This window comes from Symphalangus syndactylus, chromosome 23 (genome assembly GCF_028878055.3).
Source record: "Symphalangus syndactylus isolate Jambi chromosome 23, NHGRI_mSymSyn1-v2.1_pri, whole genome shotgun sequence".
In the NCBI taxonomy this organism is placed as follows: Eukaryota; Metazoa; Chordata; class Mammalia; order Primates; family Hylobatidae; genus Symphalangus; species Symphalangus syndactylus.
The window spans coordinates 17,940,675-17,966,834 of NC_072445.2; the positions used below are offsets into that span (position 1 = coordinate 17,940,675).

A 26,160-nucleotide genomic window follows, 5' to 3' on the forward strand; every position below is an offset into this window, starting at 1 on the left:
TGAGAAAAATAAAAACGAATATCTTTTGGTTAGAAAGTGGCAGACGCCATGGTACATTTATAAATTGGCATTTGGTGTGTACTTCAGTTTTCTAGGGCCTGACAGTCCTGGATGTACTCATAGGGTCCAAACCAGAAAAGCAAGGGCTCAGACCCTGGCACCAAGGCTGCTCCATGTAAAGAATGCTACCCCGTGTGGCCAGACTTGGGTAAGCCACCTTTCAACTGCTTCAGTGTCATTTATTTTCCCACCACATCCCAGAAAGCTCCGGAAAAACACATAAATGAATATATTTATTCTCTCACAGGATACTACACTGTTACCCAGTGTGAAGGGATGTGGCTTCCAAGCTCTCTCAGCAAAAGTGTGGTTCTCAGAACTGCTCCATTCACAAGTCATCCTGCAACCAGAGGCCTGGGCTCAACTCACACAAAGTTCTGAGCAATGGCCAGCACCTTGGAATACTCGCCTTCCCGCTTGCGCAGGCAGGTGGGGATGGGTGTCTTAATTCGGGTCCCCACAGGGTTCCCGTTGTCCTCAATGAGGACCACGTTGTTGGAGTCGAATCTGGGGGTCATTCGGGGGCCAGGCATGCAATGCCCCACAATGAGCGCCTTTTTCTTCTGTCCCTTGATGGCCAGTAGTATCCGGTCGCCCACTTTGCCCACTCCATTCTTGTTATAGACATGGATGCAGCGAGGAGCCCGATGGTATGGGCTGTTCCCCAGGGCACTGTTGTCCACCACTCGTACCCGCGTCATCTTCTGAATCGCACTCAGGCTCCCAGTGGTGCTGGTGGGAGGAAAAAAAAAGTCTGCAGTCTGTATCTCTCATGGTCAGGGTGCATAGGCCTCTGAGAGGTCAAGGCTAGGGAGAATGTACATGTCAGCAACACACACAGAGCAGAGTGCTGTCCAGGAGCAGCAAGAAAAAGTCAGGACTTTGTGAAGACTTATCTGTACCCACAACAGTTTCCTCACAATTGAGAGCTTCTGCTGTTGTGTCAAGATCTCAATTTGGATGGGTTTTAAAGAGAACTCAATTTTTCTGTGACGATGAACTTCACAGCAGCCATAACTTAAAGCCTTTGCTTTCCAAAAGGACTCTGAGGACTTAAAGGAATCCCTCATGGGCTAGGCCTCACCCACTGCCTATCCTGAAAAACCTGCTTCCCCAGAATACACCATTCCCTAATTTTCTTTTTTTCTTTTTTCTTTTGAGGCAGAGTCTCGCTCTGTCACCCAGGCTAGAGTGCAGTGGCGCCATCTTGGCTCACTGCAAGCTCCGCCTCCCGGGTTCACACCATTCTCCTGCCTCAGCCTCCCAAGTAGCTGGGACTACATGCGCCTGCCGCCGTGCCCAGCTAATTTTTTGTATTTTTTAGTAGAGACGGGGTTTCGCCGTGTTAGCCAGGATGGTCTCGATCTCCTGACCTTGTGATCCGCCCGCCTCGGCCTCCCAAAGTGCTGGGATTACAGGCATGAGCCACCATGCCTGGTTCCCTAATTTTCTTATTTACATGTTGCTGGGAACTAGAAGATATGGGTAAGTTTGCTAAGGGAATTCTTTGACACAACATAGCAGAAACTGGAAATAAGTCAAGGTAACAATCTTTTGTTTTAATACATTTTTCCTCATTAGAAAAAAAATTTTAGAGAGTACTTATTAAAGGCAGACAAGGTATTATTAAGCAAGCCGATTACAGTGGGATTCCTATTTTCCTGATGCTAGCACCTGATGCTGGTGTTTCCACAGGGTAATCCTAGGACCTCTTCTCTTGTTTTTTATGCCTACTCTGGGCAATCTTACCCATTAGCATTGCTGCCAACTAGTAAATTCCATCTCCAGCCCCACCTCTCTTCTATATTCTAGTTCCATATATTTCCACTCTCCTCAACTCCCTACAACATGCTCTATAGATACTGCAAACTCAGTAGGTCCCAAACTGACCTCACTGCCTCCCCTTGTGAACATCCTCCTATTGCTACACTTCTTATCTAGATAATGGCTTCTCGAGCAGCACCAGAACCCAAGCCATAAACCTCTCTCCACCAACATCAACTGGCCACCAAGTCCTGTTAATATCACCCCCTTAAGCACTTATGTCCTTTCTCTCCAATCCCGCCAACAACTTCCTTCATTTAGGAGCTCACTCTCCTACACCAAGACTGTGACATTAGTGTCCTAGTTGCACTTCACTTTGCCAACAAAGAGCTCTCTTTAGAATATAAAAGTGATGCCACTCCCCACCTTCTACACTGTCAACAACCTTGTCCCAACTTACCTACCTTCTAAGGCTACACATCCTACCACTCTGGGCAGGAGAACCAGGAACCACTTCCCCAAGCACACCCTGCCTCCCAATTCTCCCTGGAGGCCTAGACAGGATCTGCCCCCACCTCCCTTTTGAGAAGACTGCCTCCACTCTTTCTCCTCCTTTTCCTCCACTAGCAGCTCCTATATGAAGCCTTCCAAAGCACTGTACAATCCTCTATTATAATATTCTATCACATTTTCTTAGAGTTACTTATTTTCAAGTTTGCTCCTGTGGCTGACAGTGAGAATTCTTTCAGGACAGAAAGCAACTCTCATTCATCTCTGTATGGCCAACCCCAGGTGCAGTGCTCAGGAAACGCCTGTGGGATGAGGGCATGACGGGGCCAGGAGGCATGTCTGCCAACGAGCGTGCCTCCTGTGCTCTCCTGGCTTAGCATCTTCAAGGAGGGGAGGGTGTCACACTTCTATCATGCTCAAGTTCTTGGTAATAAGCATGTATTATTTTTGTAATTAAAAAAATTCCATTTTTAAAAGAGAGGATTTTAATGCTCTAGGGGAATGATAGGGTTGAGAGATGTCAGATTCACTGTAAAGAGACTTGCAAGGACTGAAGAGTAAAAGCTTCCACCATATGCCATTCCCCATCGCACTTCTAACAGCAACATCACCTCTTTACCTATTCCCCCATCCTGCGCCCAGACCAACCAAGCCAGCTCAGCCTGATCCCTTTAGCTTTCCCCAACCCCATGCCTACCTCCCTGAGTTTTTACTCCTGTTCTAGTCACCATAATACCCAGCCCTGATAGGAAGCTTACACAAAGACACAGTTTTAAGAACGTAATGAGAAAAGTTACCTGAAACAGCGATGGCTCAGCGCTCTGCTTACACAGGTGAAGGGGCCCCAGAGCCCAGTAAAGAAAGCCATGGGATCCCAAGATAGATCCTGCAGGAAAAACGAGAGGGAGAAAAATTGGTTTCTAAGTCAGAGCCCTTAGAGCCAGTTTTCTTTGGGGACTTGTGTGGGAGATGGCACTTCCAGCACAAGATCATTAGTCACAAAATATAAATCTTAGTGGTTAAAAGATACACAGATGATTAGACAGAGCTGTAGCTCCGATTTTGCTGATTCACGTTCTAACTCTGGGGTTAGAGAGGTGGAATGGCCCACAACAGCTTCTGCTATAAAAAAATACAACAGCATAGAGAATGCCTTCCTTATTATATCACTTCCACAGGCAGGAGGAAAATATGAACCCTTGGTTATAAACCCAGCCAGGGACTTCTTCTTGAGTCCTCCATAGAGGAAAAACTACACACTATTGCCCCTGTTGATATTCATATGCCTTCTGAAATCAGCACTTCAACTCCCTAAGAGAAAGTAAATTATCTAAGCAGCCACCCAAGTTGTCTGTCACTACATCACCTTTCCCCCAAATGTAAAGGCCAGAACATCTGTACAGCTCAAGGCCAGCAAAGCAAAGCCAATGGCTGCTCTTGCCAAGTCAAAGACCAAAGTCTCTATTTGGGTCAGTCTCCCAAAAAACACTGTAACATGGAAAACTGACCTACACCATACTACAGCTGAAAGTAGGCTTTGAAAAACCAAGTTGAAGAGTTATTTAAAAGAGCAAACACCAACCCAAGACTTGTGGCTCCAGTTTTCAGAATCTCAATCCTGTTGCTCCCTAGCACTAACAAATATGGAGGCTGCCAGTGCCCTGAAACACCTGAACATCACTTCAGAGCGTGCTTCAGAAAGGCCTGTAGCCAGCTGCAAAACACACCTGTTTTTCCACCCAAATGTTTGGCAGCAGAGGTGCCCATTCAAGAGGTCTGCCGAGAAAAGCCTCTACACTGTAGTATTTACACACAGCTTTGCTTTGCACAAGTTCAAACCACCTCAGATAAGATTTTATTTAATAAGAATGTTAGGGTGGGGCAGGGGAATCCACTCTTCCCCAGGAATACCTAGACACTCCATAAATACTTTTTTTTTCTTTCCTTGAGACAGAGTCTTGCTCTGTCACCCATGCTGGAATGTAGCAGTGCAACTGCAGCTCACTGCAGTCCTGAACTCCCCAAGCTCAGGTGATCCTCCCACCTCAGCCTCCCCAGTAGTCAGGACCACAGACACGCACCAGGATGCCAGGCTAATTTTTTGTGTTTTTTTTTTTTTTGTAGTTGATGGTCTCACTATGTTGCCCAGGCTGGCCTTGAACTCCTGAGTTCATGCAATCCTCCTGCCTCAGCCCCCCAAAGTGCTGGGATTATGGGTGTGAGCCACCCACCACACCTGGCCTTTAAATGCTTATTAACTACAATTTAGCCTCAAATCTCAAACTTACTCCCAAATGTTTTCCTTAAGACAACCCCTGAAACATCAGCCAAAATGTAATTATGATTAGAAAAATCAAATGCAAAAGAAGGCAGCTAATGTATGCAACTACTAACATCTGACACACAGAGAATCACAGACTACCAAATGAGACCAGCTTTACTTTTACTGGTGAGGTGACCCTGGACAAGCAACCAAACTGCTGAGCTTTGGTTTACCATCTGTAACACAGGGATACTAATAGTATCTGCCCCCAAGGTAGTTATGAGGATTCAATTAGATAAGCCATGCAAAGCACAGTGTCTGGCACTCATTACCTATTAGCTATCATCATCATGATGTCATATATCATTTTAAAGATTAGAAAATTGATATACAGGCAGATTAAGTGACTTGTGTAGAGTCCCACAATTAGTCAAGCGCAGAACCAGAACTGGATCCAGGTTCAGTTCAAGAGTGTTCCAACTGCACCCTGCAGCCTTGCTCTGCTATACCAAAGCTCATTTCACACGAGCCCTGGGTGTCAAGCAGCTTTAAGGGTCATTTGGCCTCTTTCTGTGTTCTTTGTTTATGAACACCTATCAAATGGTTACAATGTGTCACGAAGCAGGCTACATGTCTTACATTACCATCTCATTTAAACCTCACGGCCAGGCACGGTGGCTCATGCCTGTAATCCCAGCACTTTGGGAGGCCAAAGTGGGCAGATCACCTGAGGTCAGGAGTTTGAGGTCAGTCTGACTAACATGGAGAAACCCCGTCTCTACTAAAAATACAAAATTAGCCGGGCATGGTGGCACATGTCTGTAATCCCAGCTACTTTGGAAGCTGAGGCAGGAGAATCGCTTGAACCCGGGAGGTGGAAGTTGCGGTGAGCCGAGATCGCATCATTGCACTCCAGCCTGGGCAACAAGAGCAAATCTCCATCTCAAAAATAAGTAAATAAAATAAACCTCAAAAAACCCTATGAAATGGGTACAATTATTATTAGCCTCGTTGTTAATACACAAAGAAATAAAGCCCAGACAGGTTAAATAACTTGCCCAAGGTCACATGGCTAGGAGTGACCAGGCTGAAATAGGAACCCCAGTTGTGGGCTTCCTAAACCCATGCTCTTACTCAACAGAGTAAACATGGCAACTTTAATTTAAATATTAATATTTTACAACTATTAAATCATTCTTGTTCCATCAAGAATACTGACGTCAGCTGGGCGCGGTGGCTCATGCCTGTAATCCCAGCACTTTGGGAGGCCAAGACAGGCAGATCATTTGAGGTCAGGAGTTTGAGACCAGCCTAGCCAACATGGTGAAACCCCTTCTCTACTAAAAATACAAAAATAAGCCGGGCATGGTGGCGGGCGCCTGTAGTCCCAGGTACTCAGGAGGCTGAGGCAGGAGGATCGCTTGAACCCAGGAGGCAAAGGCTGCAGTGAGCCAAGGTTGGGCCACTGCACTCCAGCCTGGGCAATACAGTGAGACTCCGTCTCAAAAAAAAAAGAATACTGACATCACATGCACATTTTACTCACAGCCAATTCAGTGCTCGCTGAATCAACTGAAATGTAGACACATACCAGGTGAAAATTATTCACTTTAAGTTTTGAAGACAATTTGTAGTGTAGGAGGCAAGAAGAGATCCATACTCAGAGCAATAACTAAAAACTGGCAAAAAATAAACAACAAAACAAAACTTCTGAAAAGCAGAGTCCTTCTGGTACAGGCTGCAGTTAGCTCAAATCCCTGCCAAGCTGTTCCCATCTGATGCTGGCAGGCCCTTGGCTCCCTGGGAGAGAAGAGTCTCCTGAACGACTCCACAGAACCCTCAAGATTAACCCAGCACCACCCACATTCCCTCTCCGGAGAAGTGCAACACCCTGCCTCTCAACATCACACTGCTTCCTCAAGAACACTGACATTAGTCCAAGAACTGCAGAAGCACTTAAGGGCTTCCCAGAACTTTCCTGACTCAGGTATCATCACAAAGCGCCTCCCTAAACTCTGTAAGGCTGTCAGAGCACAAACACAAACTCAGGCCTCCTCTCTGCACCTTGCTCACAAGCCATCTCCACAACCAACACTCATCTCTGCCCAGACAAATGTGACCCAGCTCCACAAGTATCTCCTCCACAAAGTCTTGTGTCAAACGGCAGCATCAATTGCTACCCCTCCTGAACACTGGGACATCCTTGTGCCAGTGCAACTCTCACTGAGCCAATATTCACTATCCAAACACCCACAATGAGTAAATTTGGATACTTTGAGATAAGGCTGATGTCCTTTAACATTCTATTTCTTCCTACTCACTATCCAAAATTCAGAAACCAGATATTCCGACAACACGGCATCTGAATGTGCTACAGGAATTCAGGAGCCACCAAGACTCTGATGGTAAGGATTACCTGTACTGCCCTCAGACACAATAGTGATATATTCATGTCTCTAGGGAGCACTTCCCAATTCAGTGACTTTTCACTAGCTCTTTAGTGGATCTGATATTGACCTCTAGACCTAAACCCAAAGGACTCAGACATCAAATGGCCAGCAGTTAGCATTCCTATGAACTTGAAAGCACAAAAGAATCAAATATTCACTTATTGTATATATGTCCCTTATCCCTCCAAAAAAAAAAAAAACTGTTGTAACCCTCCTCTTCCACCCTAGCAAAAGACCCCAGCCAGTCCTGATAAACAGTAGGAGTGCAATAAATACTTGAATAAAATAAATGAGGGAGCCAGGAGAAAGACAGATCCCCCATGGCTCTGACAGAGGGAAATCCAGAAACGGTAGAGCTCTTATCTGTATTTTCGGAATCAGGACATGTCAGGCAAACACGCTGTAAGAGAATGATGGTGCTAATCATGGAGGATTAGCAGTGCTTTGTTTCCAGGCCCCCTGGGCTCACCTCCTGGGCCTGGTGCCTACACTGCCCACTATGGAAAATGCCTCATCCCACCACTAAAATAACTGTTTCAGATCAAGGAAGAGCAATGGAGGCAGCAATTTACTTCAAAGCAACTTTGATGGACCCTGATATTATTTCCTAACATAAATCCACCCTATGGACACAGACCCTGAATCACTTCAGACCTAGTCTATATACAATGGTTGTTTCACAAGCAATGTCACTCTGGATCTTGTGCACAGGAGACTGACTTTAATGACAGTTCCTTCTTTACAACACTCTCACTTAGAGGAGGCCAGGTATTTGGAAAACTCTGGTGCCAGAGATGGCATTTCGTGCCACTTCCTGGTCAGCACTAAGTATTACCCTCCTGTTTTAGAACATGAATCACAACTTCTTAAAAAGAGCTGGGGTGGGGGGTGGGAAGAGAGGGTGGGTGGAAGGAAAAGAAAAAAGAAATTAATACAATCTAAGCCATGCTAATTTTCCATCTTGCTTTAAGATCTCCCTTCAGTTGTAGAGGTAAGGGAGGACTATGGATTTCAATGGAATACGGGGGAATTGCCATTGCCCTACAGATCCCATTGGAATGTATGCTCTGTGAGAGCAGGGACCAGCCCTTGCTCTGCTCAGTGCCAGACACTCAGTGCCCAGAACTGTGCCTAGCACACCTACAGCTTAGTGACTCTCTGTTAGGTGGACAGAACTGATTTATGGCTGGGCATAGTGGCTCACGCCTATAATCCCAACACTTTGGGAGGCCACGGCAGGCGGATCACCTGAGGTCAGAAGTTTGAGACCAGCCTGACCAACACAGTGAAACCCCATCTCTACCAAAAATACAAAAATTAGTGGAGCATGGCGGCACGTGCCTGTAGTCCCAGCTACAGCCAGTCCCTGGCTGAGGCAGGAGAATCTCTTGAACCTGGGAGGTGGAGGTGGAGGTTGCAGTGAGCCAAGATCACACCACTGCACTCCAGCCTAGGCGACAGAGTAAGACTCTGTCTCAAAAAAAAAAAAGAAAAAAGAACTGATTTATAATTCAACCTCCAGCTCCAGAAAGGCCCCATTTCAGTGGGGTTGGTGGTTTTTCTTGTGCCCTTTACCCAGGCTCCCAGTGACTTGGGAGAGCCTCATAGGCACACAGAGCTCTTTCTTTTTTTCCTTTTTTTTTTTTTTGAGACAGAGTCTTGCTCTGTCGCCCTGGCTGGAGTGCAGTGGCGCCATCTTAGCTCACTGCAAGCTCCGCCTCCCAGGTTCACACCATTCTCCTGCCTCAGCCTCCCAAGTAGCTGGGACTACAGGCGCCTGCCACCAAGCCCAGCTAATTTTTTGTATTTTTAGTAGAGACAGGGGTTTCACTGTGTTAGCCAAGATGGTCTTGATCTCCTGACCTTGTGATCCGCCCACCTCAGCCTCCCAAAGTGCTGGGATTACAGGTGTGAGCCACCGCGCCCTGCCAGAGAGCTCATTTTTAGCTACTCTGAGTTGGAAGGGCAGACACAAAGAGCCTGTACCTCTGATGCTTTGTGGAAAGCTGGAAAGTACCATTACTTTAAGTTTTGAGGATCAGCAAAATATATTTAGTATCACAGATCTATATATAATTACACATTGTTTCTACCTAAACAATTTCAGTATTTAGGTGCCTGGCCGGTTACATTTTAAAGACCTTTCAAGGAAAATGGCCTCTAAGTAGAACTTAGATAGATCTGATAGAAAGAGGAGAAAACAAAAAGTTCAGCACAATCACAAATGAGCCTTTAAAGGAGATTCTGCTAGTATGTAATGGACGGGAAAAGAGACACTGAGAAATCAAATGGAAAGCCCAGACACAAAAAGGACAAACTCTGCCAGTGTGAGGATATAAATGTCCTTCTTAATCAAAGTAGGAAAAGCAAAGGCCTGGCAGCTCTGATAAATCAAAAACAAAAAGGAATTCTCGGGACCCTCTGTCCTGTCATGCAAACACAACCCCTCCCATCTCAGGTTTCTCCTCAATCATTCTAGACCAATAAGTACTTTCATTTGGGGCTTACAGACTCATTACTGTTTTTGCTGCCCAACTATTTCCTTTTAGGAAGTTTGGTGTGTGCGTGCTTTTGTAACCTCACACAATAGCCACAATAGCATGTTATAATTCTCAAAGTACTTTCACACAGATCACTTTCTTTGAAGATTTCAGTCCTAGCACCCAGTGGAAACAAAGACAAACAGGAAAGACCAACAAACAGTCTGCAAGGAGGCTGAATCTGCTAATGATTTTAAACAGTTCTGCAGGCTCCACAGAGTTGGAGAAATGAAGACAGAAATGCTAAGATTTGTTGGTTGATTCGTCCAAGGTTACAAGGCAACGAGGCCCAGACCAGAGCCTAAGGCTGTTTTTATTAAACACTGCACAATACTTGCACAGTGAAGATGCTGCTTTAGCCACTAATAAGCTTCATGGATACAAATAAATGTTCCACACGCAGGGCAAGTACTCCTTCTCCTTTGGCAAGGCCGCCACATAATCTTTAAAAAACTCAGGAAACAAAAAGCCATCTCTTCATTAAATATCTGCACTACACTCAGGACAGCCTTGGACCAAAGCTAAAGCTGATTTTGAGTGGTCTGCCAGCAGCACTATCAATAAGTAAAGTAGCCCTCAATAGCATGATCAGCTGTTTCCACCACAGCTATCACTGAGTAAACCCCATTTCTCAACCCCATTTCACAAAGGGAAAACATGTCTAGGGTTCTTGTCCCATATTTGTTTATATAACTTATGCCCCACCTTGTTGCAAAAGTATTTAAAGTAGGGAGTGGTGGTTCACACCTGTAATTACACCACTTTGGGAGGCTGAGGGAGGAGGAACACTGGAGCTCAGGGGCTGGGGTTTGCAGTGAGCCCATAATTTCAGCACAACACTCCAGCCTGGGTGACAGAGCGAGACCCTGCCTCAAAAAAAAAAGTAAACAGTAGTACTTAGATAGATCTGACCATTCTCAATTATTCAAGATGGTTTTCCAATGTGTAGATTTGTATATTTTATCTACTCCAGTTTTGCTCCCCCTCCCATCCCTACCTCACAAGTGTACAAACATCTATAATCCAGATATAAATTTGTAATATTCTTCATCTGGTCAAACTCAGGAAAAACTGCACAAGTCAAAGTAAAATTCTACTGAGTCATATACATAATTCCCTTCCTATTAGTACCTACATTGGGCCAGGTTTAGGTGGGCTCCAGGTTTATTAAGATGTCAGATAGGCAGGAGAGTAGTGTGGAAAAGTTAAAGAATGGGGGTGGGAGGATGCTGCTGATGGAAAGCATATATCTCTTTCACTCCATCCTCCCCTTCTCTCACACCAAGTCTGTGACCCTGGAATCACTTGTCCAGGTCTCAACGACTCTCCGTCAAGCAGAGATCATATTGTGAAAAGCAAAGAGGTCTGGAAATGGAAGTACTTTTAGCTTCACTCATGTAAGGGATCATTTTAATGTGGACAATCCTTCTCTGAATTATCCAGTAGGGACTAGATGTGCAGGACAAATAGTTTAACAGATCCTGGCCAGGAAGAGCAAGCTCATTCCCTGATTCTCAGGGCAGCACCATAGGTGCCTCTTTAAGATCACAGCCCTGAAAGTGTTTTCAGTTTAGAGTGCACATGGTAAAGTGCTTCCTCTCTTTTCTAAAGACATAAAAGATTTTTTGAGTTTTTAACAGAGGGCTTTCCTACTCTGAGTTGTGTTTCACTGGTGAATGGTAAGCTACTTTACTATGACCTTTTTAAATATTCAGCACATTACCTGACCCAGAACATTTCTGAGATCTGAACTGCAGTCTTCTCTTGCATACTAGTTGTCACTGTAAATACACATGTAAAATCATACCAGGGTAAGCTACAACCCAGACAAACCATGAGCCTATAAAATAGAGGGCTAAACCATAACCTGCTTTTCGAGACCCCCCCACAGCCCTAAGAACTATCCAAGTAACCTGACAGTAGGAAAATCCATCTTAGGTGAGCCCAGGTATCATAATCCCAAAGACATGAGTGGAGCAAAATAGGTTTTAAAGGATTCTTGCAACACTGAAGACTCTGGGAGCTAAGGAGAGTCTAAATAACCATGTTCAGTGCGCAACCACCTGAAAAGTGGACTCCAGGGAAATTTTGTCGTTGTTATCCACCCCCGCCAAGGGAAACATTTTATCTTTAATATTCAGGAGCAATAATAAAATATTTTGGCCACTGTTCCTTCAAGGATTCCACAAGGCACTTAATTCTCATGTCAGGCTTTCTGAAATGCTTGCCCTGGAAAGTGTCACTTGATGGCTCACACACTCCTTGAGGATTAGGTGCTGACCCTAATTAGGCACAGGCAGAAACAGCTCAGGAATCCACATGTTCAGATTCATAACTATACTTTTTGTAAAAAATAAAAACATAAAAAATGCCTTCTGGCTGGGCAAGGTGGCTCACGCCTGTAATCCCAGCACTTTGAGAGGCTGAGTTGCAAAGATCGATTGAAGTCAGGGGTTGGAGACCAGCCTGGGCAACATGGTGAAACCCCATCTCTACTAAAAATACAAAAATTAGCCAGGAGTGGTGGCGCACGCCTGCAGTCCCAGCTACTCGGGAGGCTGAGGCATAAGAATTGCTAGATCCCAGGAGAGGCTGCAGTGAGCTGAGATTGCACTGCTGCACCCAGATCTCCCCAGCCTGGGCAAGAGAGACTGCCTCAAAAAAAAAAAAGGCCTTCTAGTGATCCTCAGAAGTCCAAAAACCAGATAACTATGGCTTCCACTTCCATTTTTCAGATATCCATTATAATGCTATTTGACCTCAAAGTGAATTTTATTGTTCCACACAAGCAATAGATTACACCAATTTCACAACTCCCAGAATCCAAACCTACAAAGACCCTTCCCACCAGGCACTTTACCAAAAACGGGCTTCATCTCCATCTTCCTTTCTGTCACAGTTGAAAAACTGCCCTTCCTAATTAAGCCAACCAACTTCTTACCTCAATAAAATCCTTGTTTTTCAATAGCACGTACAGTATTTCTAGTGATGAAGAGTGAACTGTCTTTCGTCTCACACCGTAACCTCCGTGAAGAAGATCCACCTTGGTCTTTACTGTATATTCCTGGCATGCTAACTGCATCCTCACAGACAATTTTAAGTGACTGAAAACTCAGGCGAAGAAAGGCAAGGAGGCAAATAGAAGGGCACAGGAGACCAATACTTTTCAAATTTTTCTCACTGCGACCTACAGAAACACCTGTAGAACACCTCCTAATACACTCACACGTGTGTGTACACCTGAAGCAAGTGTCAAGAAACAATACCCTTACTAAGTGCAACACCCTCTTATATTTTAAATGGCCGTGATCTACGAAACTGATTTCCAACTCACCAATAGGATTCAGTTTGAAAAACACTGCAATAAATCAAACCTTATAGTTGCATTCCACAAGCTACTAATGAACTCTTGAAAAGCCAACATACAGCAGAGACGCTGACCAACTACAAGATCCAAACCCCCCAGGTGGGCAGTGTCCTTCTGTTCAGCAGTGGCAGTTCCCCACCACCACCAGCCCTGGGAGTTAACTATCTCCCAAACTCTCAGAGTTTCCCAAGCAGCCCTAGGTGTCTGTCATATGCCCTTTTAACCTCTTTATAAATTCAGACCCGTCCATCTCTTATGGTGGCAAAGTTCATTTATCGTCCGCTGTGGAAAGCAATACTTCCTTTTTGTCCCCTCCAGGAACCAGAAATTAAATGACCAGGTTGGTGCCCGTTGTGCCTTTATGATCTATTTGTGCGGGTGATACATAGAAAGAGTCTCAGTCTCTCCCTTCATCTTTCCAGTCTTAATCACTGGTAGATGCAGTCTCTGGTGAAATAAGAAACCAGGGAACCCCCTGGCCTGGGGGAGGGCGCACTCATCAGCGTGACAGAGTGAAAGCAAAAACTCAATCCTCACAACACAGAGGCGTCTGGCTAACTCATCTCCAGACCCAAGTTGGGAAAGGGGAGGGCAGCGCGGAAAGCGGAGAAGCCGGAGCAGACTGAGGAGACGCGCCGGAGTGACCTGCGACGGCTGAACGCAGCCCGCCCTCCCCAAGCCGGCTCTGCAACCCGGGGAAAGCAGGTGAGCGCCAGCCACGGACTTGGGGGTCGCAGAAGCGGCCCACGGAGAGCGGGAGGGAGAAGGATCCGGGTAAGGGGCCTCCCCTCCCCGTCGGGACCCCTCCCACTGACGCTCTGCCTCCCACTCTGGCCTCTCACTCACGCCGGGGAGTGGGCCTCCCCTACTGGAGAGAAAGGAAGAGGAGAAGGAGGGATATTAGGGGCTTAACGCCCACCCTCGCCCGCCACCATACCGCTCTCGCCGCCCGGGAAAATCCCGCCACGGGCCCCACCAGCCAAGCACCGCCTTCGCCCCACGCGGCCTCTCCCCAGCGCCTGCGCGCCAGGCCCTGACCGGCGGACGCGATCTGAGAGTGCGCGCGCGCCTTGCGTGCGCCGGCGTGAGGGGCGGGACCTGCGGGGCTCCGCCCCCTCCCCCTCCCTCCTCCCGCTCCCCCTCCCCCATACACTGCCGCGGCCGCCGCAGGAGCCCGGAGCTCGAGCCGCCCAGCGATTCCCCCTCCCCCTCCCCCAGCCCCGCCCCGCCCCAACCCGGGGCTCCGAGCCGGAGCCGAGTCTGCGCCTGGGGGTGAGTACGCGACCCTCCCTGGCCCTCGCTCTTTTCTTCGAAGATCCCACCACCACCCAAAGAAAAAACCTGGACTCAGCTGGGCGTCCCCTCCCTTCAACCTCCTGCGGGACCCAGAGGTGCCCGGGCCCGCGGGACCCAGCGGTGGCGCGCGCTGCCCCCAACCCCGCACCATCCCGAGCCAAATGTGAGTCCTCCAACCCCTGCCGGAGGTCCAGAGACGCGCCGCCCGCTCTCCCCAGCCCCGAGGAGATCCCAAGGGGTGGGACCCCCGCCCCCGGCCCCCGAGTGCCACTCTTCTCCCACCTGCCCGGTGCAGGTGCGCGTCCCCTGCGCGACCCTCGGGGGTGCCAGCTGCGCCCCGACTGTCCGCCGCCGCTGTGGGGAACTAGCCGCCCCCGCCGCCGAGTTTTGGACCCCGGGGTCGCCAAGTCCGATGCCTTCGGTCCCTTTTATTTTTTCTGCTGCTCCCGGGGGCGAGTACACCCGAAGCCGGCCCAGGGTAAGGGCTGGGGCTCGGGCGAAGGCAGGGTTCGTAGGTGCTGGCACGAGGCCGGCCGCTGCCTCCGGCCCTTCGGGGGACTGACTGGTCGGCGGGCTGGGGAGGCGGCCGGCCCCGGGAGCGTGTCCTCTCCTTGCGCCCCGCATAGTGCAGTTCATTCATGAGCCGCCCGGGCCTGCGTTGGAGGGTGCGGTGGGGAAAAGATTCAGACGCGAAACCGAGAGTGGGGCAAAGGCCCTGTTGCGGGGAGGGGGCGGCCGCTTTGTCCCTCCCGGCTGTCTTGACCGCCTAAGGCGGACAGTCCCAAAGCTTGGCACCTTGTTCCCCAGAAAAGGAAAGGACGCTTGGGAAGTGGGGAGGAGAGGTCAGAGGGGCTGCCCTTGGGGCTCTGTGCTGCCATCTGCCTGGGTCCCCTGGGCAGAGGTCTGGCCGCTCGGGGCAAACCTGAGCACTCCACTGCCTTGGGGGGCTAGGGCTTGCCTACCCAATACCAGTCTGCAGCAGCCCGGGAGCAATGAGGCTGTGCCCAACACCTGCTGAAGAGGGGCCCATCCTGCCTCCCAGGCCAGGATGAGGAGGGGAGTGGGAGTGTCAGCCAGGCTGCAAGTGGGGGTGTGCTGGCAGCATGATTGTCCTCCAGGGCACCAGAGGGTCCAGGCCCTGGCATGCCCCAGGTGGCACATGCTGGGGCCTGCTGTTGGCTCACTCGGTGCAGTCTTGGCCTGTGGGTGGGTGGGGACATGGCAAGGCAGAAGGCAGGCAGTGGGTAACTAAGAACCCCGTTGGACATCATTCAAGTTCCCTCCAAGTATAGCAGAGTCTTAGAGACCTGGGTTCAAATTCTAGCTCTACCATTCTTCAGCTGTGTGACCTTGACAAGTTACTTAACCTGTCTGAACCTCAGTTTTCATTAAAAAGTGTTTATGCCTATAATTCCAGCACTTTGGGAGACTGAGGCGGACAGATCACTTGAGGTCAGGAGTTTGAGACCAGCCTGGCCAACATGGTGAAACCCCATCGCTACTAAAAATACAAAAATTAGCCGGGCATGGTGGCACACACCTGTAATCCCAGCTACTCGGGAGGCTGAGGCAGGAGAATGACTTAAACCTGGGAGGCGGAGGTTGCAGTGAGCCGCGATTGTGGCACTTCACTCCAGCCTGGGTGACAGAGCAAGACTGTCTCAAAAAAAAAAAAAAGAAAGAAAAGGAAAAAAAGTGTGGTTACTACCACCTCTTTACAAATTTTACCATGGGGATCAAACAAGGTAACAGAAGTAAAGAGCTTGGCATCCTTCCTGGTAATTGATCAATAATGGGTTATCATCTCTGAACTTCTGACCCATTACTCTCCCATACCTCCACCTCCCAGGCTACCACAGATGGATGGGGTATGTTCAAAGAGTGAGAATATTCCCTGTCACTCAGTGGCAGAGTCCCTAACACAGTGTAAACCCTTAGGTCTAAATAAGAAGCCCAACCTGACAGAGGGGCTCTGTTATATTTCTATCATGTTACATTCTATGTTTTTAATTATTTTTGTTTTTACCAATTTTCTTTCTCTAAACCGACCCCTTTTATTCCATACCTTATTAATAACAATAACTAATTCCTAGAGCACATTATATGCCTTGAACTATATTAAGAGCTTTACATAAGTCATCTTGTTTAATCCCCAGAACAATGACACAACTGGATTACTGTCCCATTTTACAAATGAAGAAACTGAGGCCCAGGGTGACTAAATAATTTTCCCAAGTTAGAAGCCTGGTCTATCACATCCTAGAGTCTGTGCTTTTAACCACCAGACTATGGTGCCTGTCCCCTACGCCTGCCTCAGAACCTGAAATCACAAACCCAAGGCCTGAGTGGAGGGAAGCTACAAGCAAGAGGAAAGGCAAGCAGGTAGAAATAGGGTATGGCATTTCTCCAGAGTGGTAACTGACTGCCTTCAGCTCCCTGGTGGAAGTGGCTCTTGTTTGCAGATATCTCTGCAAAGTGCAGTGGTTAAGAGCATACACTTGAGTCAGGCAGCCTGGGTCCTTATCTGGGTCTACCACAGACTGGCTGTGTGACCTTGAGCAGCTCATATACTCTCTCTGTACCTCAGTGTCCTCCTGGGGTTGTGATGGGGAGCAAATGAGTTACATTTGTAAAGTGCTTAGAACAGTGCTTGGCACAAAAGAAGAGTTAAATAAACATTTAATACATGTATTATTTTACTACTTTTTTTTCTTTTTCTGTTTTTCTTTCCTTTTTTTTTTTTAGATAGGGTCTCTGTCTGTCGCCCAGGATGGAGTGCAGTGGCGTGATCTCGGCTCACTGCAGCCTGGAACTCCCTGGGCTCAGGTGATCCTCACACCTCAGCTTCTGGAGTAGCTGGGACTACAGACATGTACCAGCACGCCCAGCTAGCCCAGCTAAATTTTGGTGGGGGGGATATCTTTTGTAGAGACAGGGTTTTGCTATGTTGCCCAAGCTGGTCTCGAACTCCTGGGCTCAAGCGATTCTCCCACCACAGCCTCCCAAAGTGCTGGGATTACAGGTGTGAGCCACCATGCCTGGCTTTTTGTTTTTTTTGTTTTCCCTCAAGACAAGGTGTTGCTCTGTTGCCCAGGCTGGAGTGCAGTGGCACGATCATGGCTGACTGCAGCCTCCAACTCCTAGGCTCAAGGGATCTTCCCCACTTGGGCTTCAGAAGTGCTGAGATTACAGGGATGAGCCTCCCACCCTGCCTACGACTACTTTTTTTTTTTTTTAAGATGGAGTCTCACTCTGTCGCCCAGGCTGGAGTGCAGTGGCATGATCTAGGGTCACTGCAACCTCTGCCTCTTGGGTTCAAGTGATTCTCCTGCCTCAGCCTCCCGAGTAGCTGGGACTACAGACGCATGCCACCACATCCAGCTAATTTTTGCATTTTTTTAGTAGAGACAGGGTTTCACCATATTGGCCAGGCTGGTCTCGAACTCCTGACCCTGTGATCTGCCCAGCTCGGCCTCCCAAAATGCCGGGATTATAGGTGTGAGCCACCGTGCCTGACACCTACCACTACTTTTATGCTCACTTGTGGATATATTCTTGCCTTTCTCTCTGAAGTGGGTAGGGCGTAGAGTAAGGATATTCATATCTGTTACAGATTGGAAGACTGAGACTCAAGTTTCATAGTAACAGAGCTAGCTTCCATCTTCCCCTCCTCCCCTCAGACCACATGGCCTTGCTTTGATCCCAAGCCCTAACTTAAATCTTGCCCAGTAACTCCATTGAAAAAGCTTATATCACTCCTGTAATCCCAGCACTTTGGGAGGCCAAGGTGGGCAAATCATGAGGTTAGAGATCGAGACCATCCTGGCCAACGTGGTGAAACTCTGTCTCTACTGAAAATACAAAAATTAGCTGGGTGTGGTGGCATGTGCCTGTAGTCCCAGCTACTCAGGAGGCTGAGGCAGGAGAATCCCTTGAACCCAGAAGGCGGAGGTTGCAGTGAGCCAAGATTGTGCCACTGCACTCCAGCCTGGTGACAGAGCGAGACTCCGTCTCAAAAAAATACACAACAACCGCCAAAAAAAAAAGCTTATAAGTTATAGCTCTCCAACCCCTACCATGCACACACTCCTTAATGGTAAAATTAAAAAGTTAGCTAGAAATAAAATCCTCCATCACTCTCTGGACACACCTCAACCAAAACCTCAATATCAGACTAGAGAAACTGGAATATAGCGGGTGCAGGCACCTCATGGAGCGGAAGAACTGCCACCTCCCGTCCCCGAGGTATTCTGCCTCAGTGTCTTCCCTCTTCTCAGATGCTCAGCCCAGTGCTGGCTTTGAGAGCAGCTGCCCTTGATGAAACTCAGCCCGGCAACCCCGCCCCCACAATTAAAAGCTTGGAGCAGCCCTGTCAACTGGCAGAGCTGCCAGCCCAGGCTCCACCCCTTACCTGTCCTGTCACTGTGCAAGTTGCTTCCCCTACTGGGTTCCTGCTTCCTCCCTGTAAAATGCAGATAGTGATCTGAGTGCGCCCTGCCTTCCTCCCATGCAGATGGGAGGGTTAATGCTGTTGTGGAGGGGAGAGTACTTTGTGACACTAAGGAGGCGGACAGCAGAGGAGCATGATGATTTCAGTTACTAAGCATCTAGCTAGATCCTGTCCACCCTGCTGGGGCCACTTCATGTAGAAGCTTCCAAAATGCTCTACCTTTCTTTGGTGTGGAGAAGACAGGAGGTGATAGGAATGGTACTCTGGGGCTTGTTCTCATTTCATTCTGATCTGATGGAGCCTTGGAATTCAGAGAGAAAAACAGGCAAGGGGTGGAAATAGAGTGTTGAGATTGCTGGAGTACATTGGAGTTGAGAATTGAGAAAGAGGGACTAGTTAGAGCCCCCCCAATCCAAGATACCTATGCCTACCTTTAACCTCCCATAGTGCCCCAGGGTTCTGTGCATCTTATGTTTACATACCCAGGCTCCCAGACACACCCATGTTCACACCCCCACTTCGAAGCCAACAACTCCCTTCATTTCCGTGGACTGCCATGCAGTCACCTAGCTCCTCCTGGACACAGGTCCACACATCAACACACATTTACATACCTGGACACACACATTTCCACAGCACCCTCAAGTTCTCTGGCCTGAGAACATTTAATGAGCATTTATAAAGCTTCCATGGTCTGCCAAGTCCTGTTTTAGGTACATCAGAAAAGCACCGTGGTGCCCTGAAAATCATTCTAGCTTTAGAAAGAAGGTGAGCTAGGTTTGAGTCCTACATGCCTCATTTTATTAGCAGTGTGACCTTGGGAAAGTTACTTAACCTCTGAGTCCCTGTGCCCCCACCCTAAAATGTCAATGACACTCAATTCAGGATTGTCGAGGATTAAATGAAATCATGTAACATATTATTCTTGAAACTGAGGGCACTGGACAAATGGTACCTGATACAATTACTAAATTAGTGTGTTTTTAAAGGCAGCTTGGACTGAAAAAGGGGGAGACATAACACACCAGCACACACTCCTTTATTCTTCCTAATCCAGGCTTTGCAGAGACTCCCTAGGACCAAGTGAAACACATAAACAACTCCATCCTCCCCTCCATCTGAGGGCTTCTGCCTCTTGCCCTGTGGTTGAAGTGTTAGGAAGAGGCAGGGGAAACCCTCTGAGTCCCCCTGGGGGCTAAGGGACGCTGCTCCCGAAGTTGCAGTCACTGTTTCTAGTTTTGTTGTTCTCTTTGGTTTTCCTTTTTCTTCCCTGAGGACCTCCTCCCCCTCCACAGCCCGCCCCCGATGCAGAGCTTCAGTGTTGTCAGCAGAAGGGTCCCCCAGGGACCCCCCCAGTAAAATGGGTGGGGCAGTGCTGCCTCTGTTGAAGCCACACTTCTCTGCCATCCTGGGATCCTCCCCAGGGCCCCACTCTGCTCTGTCCCCAAGCACTTTGATAACCCAGGCACTCAGGCTGGCTGTCCCTTTTCTCCTCCTCCTGCCCACCCCATCCACTCTGAGCATCAATGCAGCCGGCCAGTAGCAGGGAACCAGGCAACACCCTGACTGTCCGGGCAGGCTAAGAGGCCCCCATCCACTCTCCCCTCCTTTGCCAGTGAAAAAGCTCGCCGTAGGGCATAGCTTTCCCAGCCTTCCCTGCTTCAGAGGCAGGAGCATGGCACTCTGGGAGTTGTAGTGCTCATAACACTCAGATGATCCCTGTGCAAATAACTGGAGAGAGGAGAACGGTATAAGGAAGAGAAATGAGAATAAGCAGGAGTGGCTGGGACCAGGCAGGTAACTCAAACCCAGAAGTCCTACTATTTACTTGACCTCCCACTCTGACCCATCGTCGAACCTAAGCCAGTTATATTGAGTTCAAAACTCTAATCAAATGAAATCATGCCATTTTTTCTAATAGGCATAGAAAGAAAAGATCAGGATGAGGCAGCTGGCTCCTGACCCATTCTCCCCTGACGTGGAGACCCCTCATCTTACCCTTGAGTCCTCAGGCCTAAGACCCCTCCCTGTCTTCCCAGGCTCAGCTCCGCCCCCTGCCCTAAGACAGAGAGAATGAGAGTGTGCGGGTGGCGGCGGCAGGGGGGATTTAGATAGATGTTAGAAAATCACAGATACCTTCCAGCTTAATGAAACCAGCCTCCCCAGTCCAGGCCTGGCATCTAGACTGAGATCCCCAGACCCAGGGTGGGGTCATAGCCAGAGAGCCAGTGAAGGTAAATCCATGTGACTCAACTCTCCCCTCCCTAGGCCCTTATCTCCAGAGGCCAGAGCTTCCATCCACCCAGGCAGCCTGGTGATCTGTCCTCACTGCCCCCTCCCCACGCCCACCCTACTAGGCCGTGAAGGGGATGGGGGCAAGCCCAGCTGACTGCTCCACCCTCTGCCCAGGAGGATCATGCGGCAGTAGCAGCCATGCTGCCCTTTCTGCTGGCCACACTGGGCACCACGGCCCTCAACAACAGCAACCCCAAGGACTACTGCTACAGCGCCCGCATCCGCAGCACTGTCCTGCAGGGCCTGCCCTTTGGGGGCGTCCCCACCGTGCTGGCTCTCGACTTCATGTGCTTCCTTGTGAGTGCCTGCTGCCACCCCCTACCTTGGCATCCATGCCCTGTACACACCTGGCAAACACCTCCAGCTCTAACCACTCTCCCACCTGCCCCTCGCTTCCCAGGCTTAAGCAGGAGGAGTCCCATCATCCAGCCCAAGCCTCGCCTTTGACCATTCACCCAAGCCAGGGTCATCCCCTTCTAAGACAAGATTTTGGACCCTCTGCTTCTGCCCCCTAGTCCAGCAGGTGGACAGCCTCTGCACTTGCCAACTGTCCCCTCTTCCCTCAGGCACTGCTGTTCTTATTCTCTATCCTCCGGAAGGTGGCCTGGGACTATGGGCGGCTGGCCTTGGTGACAGATGCAGACAGGTAAGGGTCTGGGACCCTCCCTCTAGCTCTCCACACACACATGTTGTTCCACACTCCTCAGGAATAGGAAGGAGCCAGCCCTCTCTCATTCTCCTTTGCTGGGGGGATGAAAAGGGACTAACCCCAATGTGGGCATGGGGGCATGAGGGCCCTAAGTTGGGCCCCTGTTCCTCACCTGTCCCCAGGGACTCTCCCCCACCCCTGCTAACCCTGTCTGTTCTCTGTCCCCAGGCTTCGGCGGCAGGAGAGGGACCGAGTGGAACAGGAATAGTATGTGGGGCACCAGCCCCCTCATTCCCACTAAACCAGCTTTCCCTTTTCTTCTCTCACGCTTCTCTTCTCTTCCTGCCAAGTTGCTGGTTTCTTTTTGCAGTTTTCTCCTCTGCAGGCTCATGTTTCGGATTAACGCAGGCGGTGTGCTTTGCAGAGCAGGGGGCTCCCCAGCTTGTCTCTGCCTCACCTCCCGTTCATCTCTCCCTCTGGCTCCCTGCCTGGGAGAAGTCCCTCCCTGTGTGCCCCTGCCTATGCAGCCCTTGTTGGCTGGAGGGGAGGGGCTGTCCTCCAGGAAATCCTCAGCACAATCACGTAGAGACAAGATTGGGTGTCACCAGCAGCTTCTTGTCCGCTAACAGCTAGTTCTTCATATTCCAGGGTTCCCCGCTCACCTCTTCTGGAGGCCTGGGAGGAGGGCTGCCCAAGGAGCCCCCCAGTCTGGGCTTTTTTGTCACTTTGTCATCTCTGTCTATAGGATTGGAGTTGGAGTTGTAGCAGCTGTTGGAGTCAGGGAAGAGGGAGGGGATCGGAGGGTAGGGTCCCACCCAGGAGACCTTCCAGTCTCCCCAGCCCTTCCAGGCTCTCCTGGTCCATCCTTTCCTCCACCTCCTCATTGCTCTTTGCATAATATTGGCTCCGTTGCCCGCCCCCGGCCCCTGCCAGTCAACTCTGGAACTGCAGGGCCCTCTGGCATTCTCGCTTCAGCCTCCTTAGGGAGATGATGAAGATTACCTCCTCCCTCGAGTCCCCACTGCCCAGCATCAGTGCCCACCTCTGCTCCCACCCTGAGTCCCCCTGAAAGGAAGAGGCATATTTGAGGGAAGCAGGGTAGAGGGCAGTCATTCCTCTGCTTCAGCCTCTGTGCTTCCTGTGCCTTCTGTGCCTTCTATAGCCCTGGAGCTCTGGAGCACTCAGCCCAGCTCCCCGGGGGCTCAGACTCACCAGGCTCTCTGATCTCTCATCTCCCTCACCCCCAGTGTGGCTTCAGCTATGCACGGGGACAGCCATGACCGGTATGAGCGTCTCACCTCTGTCTCCAGCTCCGTTGACTTTGACCAAAGGGACAATGTGAGTGCCCTCCCCCAAACTTCTTAGTCCCCCACCCCACCCCCAGGGCACATGGGCTGAGAAGTCCCTCACTTTCAGTGATGTGGAGTCAGGAATGCTGGTTTGGCCTCCTCCTCAGCAAAGAACGTGATTCATCCAAGGAGCCACAGGATGACCCCCCAGGCCCTGAACTCCTGGCTCCTGTCCTCTATGTCAAAGCCTCCAAACTAGCACAGCCCTAACATTCATGAATTCCCAACTTTGTTTGCCACAAAGAGTTCTGTGCCCACTTCTGCTGATTAATCCTAAGGCCACCTTTTTTCTGTAGTCATGGTTTTAGAAATAATAATAAGCCCTTGGCTCACGCCTGTAATCCCAGCACTTTGGGAGGCCAAGGCGGGAGGATCACGAGGTCAGTAGATCGAGACCATCCTGGCTAACACAGTGAAACCCCGTCTCTACTAAAAATATAAAAAATTAGCCGGGCGTGGTGGCGGGCGCCTGTAATCCCAGCTACTTGGAAGGCTGAGGCCGGAGAATGGCGTGAACTTGGGAGGCAGAACTTGCAGTGAGCTGAGATCGCCCCACTGCACTCTAGCCTGGGCGACAGAGCGAGACTCCATTTCAAAACAAGCAAAAAAAGAAATAATAAGCCCTCCAGCCCTGTCTAGCAAAACAGAATCTGTCATGTTGCTTGGAGGTTGCAGGTGGGTGGCCCCTGGCTGTGTGGGGCCAGTTGGCCTGCTTGTGGATTGGAGCTGAGTGGCAGTGGTCCCTTTCAACAAGACATGTGAATGGCAGTTCATAAGACTCCAGACCCCTTTCATATCAGACCTAACACACAGGTGTTATGTGCCTGGCTCTTCATCATTAATTCCATGAAGGTGAGGAGCCTAGTCAGAACTCTAATCCTCAGATAGGGGGTGGCCCTGGTCAGTCCCTCCTGGGCTGCAAGTCCTAGGGGTGGCAACTCTTCCAGCAGTCCCAGCAGAAGATGGCCTTCAGCTTCCTGAGTTGGACCCATACTGGTAGGTGGCAAAGTTGTCACACCTGCTAGCCAGAGGTGTCCAGATGGTCCCCAGACTCAGGTGATGTTGGCAACAGGTAGCATAGTCCTGAATCATGGCCAAAAGGCACCTTTCTACCCCATCCTGTGTTATGTCTGGACCTTCTCGGGGATGGAGTTTGGGGCAGGGTGCCCTCTGCCCAGCCCTCCCCAGAATATCCCCATTCTCTGCCTTTACATGCCTGGAGGGTGGAGGGGAGAGATATCTTTTTTTTTTTTTTTTTAATTTTTCCCTGAGACAGAGTCTTGCTCTGTCACCCAGGCTAGAGTGCAGTGGCGTGATCTCGGCTCACTGCAACCTCCGCCTCCTGGGTTCAAGCAATTCTCCAGCCTCAGCCTCCCAAGTAACTGGGATTACAGGCATGCATCACCACACCCAGCTAATTTTTGTAGAGACGGGGTGTCACCATGTTGGCCAGGCTGATCTTGAACTCCTGACCTCAGGTGATCCGCCCGCCTCGGCCTCCAAAAGTGCTGGGATTACAGGCGTGAGCCACCGCACCTGGCCGGAGGTGGGGAGATACCTAGCAGGTCACAGTGACCCTGGGCTTTAGTCCTACTAGGGTAGACTAGAGGATAAATAGCTGGAATTTAGGCAGCAAGGCCCTCTTCTCTGCTTTTGGCAGCCATGTTGCAAACTATTATTAGCCAAAGGTCTGGAGGTCCTGCTAACCTTAGAACCCCAAGCCCCACCCATCCCACCGTGGCCCACACAGCCACAGGGTATTTGCAGAAATGTGTAGATCTGGACGTGAGGATTCACAGACAACCCTGTTTAGTGTTGGTCTTTTTTCTTTGAGGGCTGAGACCTTCCCTCTCTCCCTTTTTGGGGATAAGCTTGTTCTGAGGGTATAAGGATTTTTTTTTAGTGAGGGGTGTGGAAGCTGTGCCTGGAGGTAATTATGAGAATGGGTGGGACTTGAGGGAGAAGAGAGCTTTGGGTTGGTGGGCTGGGGACTCCCGCTGACAGCCCTCTGTTCCCCTAGGGTTTCTGTTCCTGGCTGACAGCCATCTTCAGGATAAAGTAAGTGGACCATCTTCAAGCTCTAAAGAAAGAGAGAAACTTCAGAACCTGGCATCTCCCTACAAAATTCAGAAGCCAGCAGCTTTCAGGGCCTTAGCACTCCTCGCCAGCCCAGCACCCTCCTCCCTGCTCTCGAAGGCCAAGCCCTGGGGGCCTGAGCCTCTGCTGTCCCCTGAACACTCACTTGACCCCATAATCTCCTCTGTGACCCCCTGCCTGCCCCCCCCACCCCTTCTCTCCCTGCCCAGCCCCACCTTGAGGGAAGGGGTGAAGCCCCTGCCTCAGCCTCTGTGCAGCCAGTGGGTGGGGGCAGCAGTAGGCTGGGAGCAACCAGCCAGCTGCAGGCAGAGCCTGTGTCCAGCAGGCAGAACTCAGGAGATCTAGCCAGAGTCCAGCAGGCAGGCAGTGAGTGCTGAGAAAGGCAGGAAGCCAGGACAAGTCAGCACTGCCGCCACCCACTCCCCCAGGCCTCCCCCAAGGGTACCGCGCTTCACTGCTGCTGCTGCACCTCCTCCCATCCTTCCTTCACTTCTGCCTCTTTCACCACTCCTCCTCCTGCTGGTCCTCCTCTCTGCCCTTCCTCCCTCCTCAGATATTTCTCTTTTTTCTTCCGTTTTCTCTGCATTCCTCATTTTTCTTCTTCCCCTTCCTGTCTCTGCAGTCTCTTCTTTCTTTTACCTATTTTTTCCTTCTAGCCCTCTGCCTTCTTCCCTCCCCTTCTCCATGCATTTCTCCTTTTTCTCCCTCCCCGTCTCTTTCCCCTTGCTCCCCTCTCCCCTCACAGAAAATAGGGGACCAAGAAGTCCTATTTCAGCCCTATACTACTGCCAGATCAGCTGGAGCTAGGGTGGGTTTGGGGTGGGGGTGGGTCAGGGCAGGCAAGTTGCAGCCCCCTTCTTGCCCTGGTCCTAACCTAATTCCTCTGTCCACCCCATACGGCTGCAGGGATGATGAGATCCGGGACAAATGTGGGGGCGATGCCGTGCACTACCTGTCCTTTCAGCGGCACATCATCGGGCTGCTGGTGGTTGTGGGCGTCCTCTCCGTAGGCATCGTGCTGCCTGTCAACTTCTCAGGGGACCTGCTGGGTCAGTGAGGGCCAGGACGGC

The 26,160-nt window shown here is 49.9% G+C and overlaps 2 protein-coding genes across 12 annotated transcripts in view; one reads left to right on the forward strand and one right to left on the reverse strand.

The window, feature by feature from the left end:
* Positions 1-280: 280 nt before the first annotated feature.
* MRPL14 (mitochondrial ribosomal protein L14) lies at positions 281-14,070 on the reverse strand. 5 transcript variants are annotated; one of them, XM_063633156.1, is made up of 4 exons: positions 13,801-13,894; positions 12,529-13,434; positions 3,132-3,220; positions 281-792 (listed from the first exon to the last, which is right to left on the reverse strand). In XM_063633156.1, the coding sequence occupies exons 2-4, from the start codon at positions 12,667-12,669 to the stop codon at positions 426-428; spliced, it is 597 nt and encodes a 198-aa protein (XP_063489226.1). In that variant the 5' UTR covers positions 12,670-13,434; positions 13,801-13,894; the 3' UTR covers positions 281-425. The 5 variants fall into 5 exon arrangements, with proteins under 5 accessions (XP_063489226.1, XP_055119217.1, XP_055119214.1 ...); XM_055263242.2 differs by lacking the exon at positions 12,529-13,434 and having other exon boundaries at positions 13,892-14,070; XM_055263239.2 differs by having other exon boundaries at positions 12,529-13,921.
* TMEM63B (transmembrane protein 63B) overlaps positions 13,438-26,160 on the forward strand; it is a 28,873-nt gene continuing 16,150 nt past the window's right edge. The window contains exons 1-8 of one of the 7 annotated variants that reach the window (XM_063633091.1): positions 13,483-13,659; positions 14,270-14,413; positions 21,110-21,292; positions 21,562-21,641; positions 21,873-21,911; positions 22,892-22,982; positions 25,014-25,051; positions 25,997-26,139. In XM_063633091.1, coding sequence (XP_063489161.1) covers positions 21,134-21,292; positions 21,562-21,641; positions 21,873-21,911; positions 22,892-22,982; positions 25,014-25,051; positions 25,997-26,139 — 550 coding nt within the window. In that variant the 5' untranslated portion in view covers positions 13,483-13,659; positions 14,270-14,413; positions 21,110-21,133. Of the gene's footprint in view, positions 13,660-14,081; positions 14,227-14,269; positions 14,414-20,968; positions 21,293-21,561; positions 21,642-21,872; positions 21,912-22,891; positions 22,983-25,013; positions 25,052-25,996; positions 26,140-26,160 lie in introns of those variants that run through there. The other 6 variants (XM_055263235.2, XM_055263237.2, XM_063633089.1 and 3 more) reach the window with 6 other exon arrangements.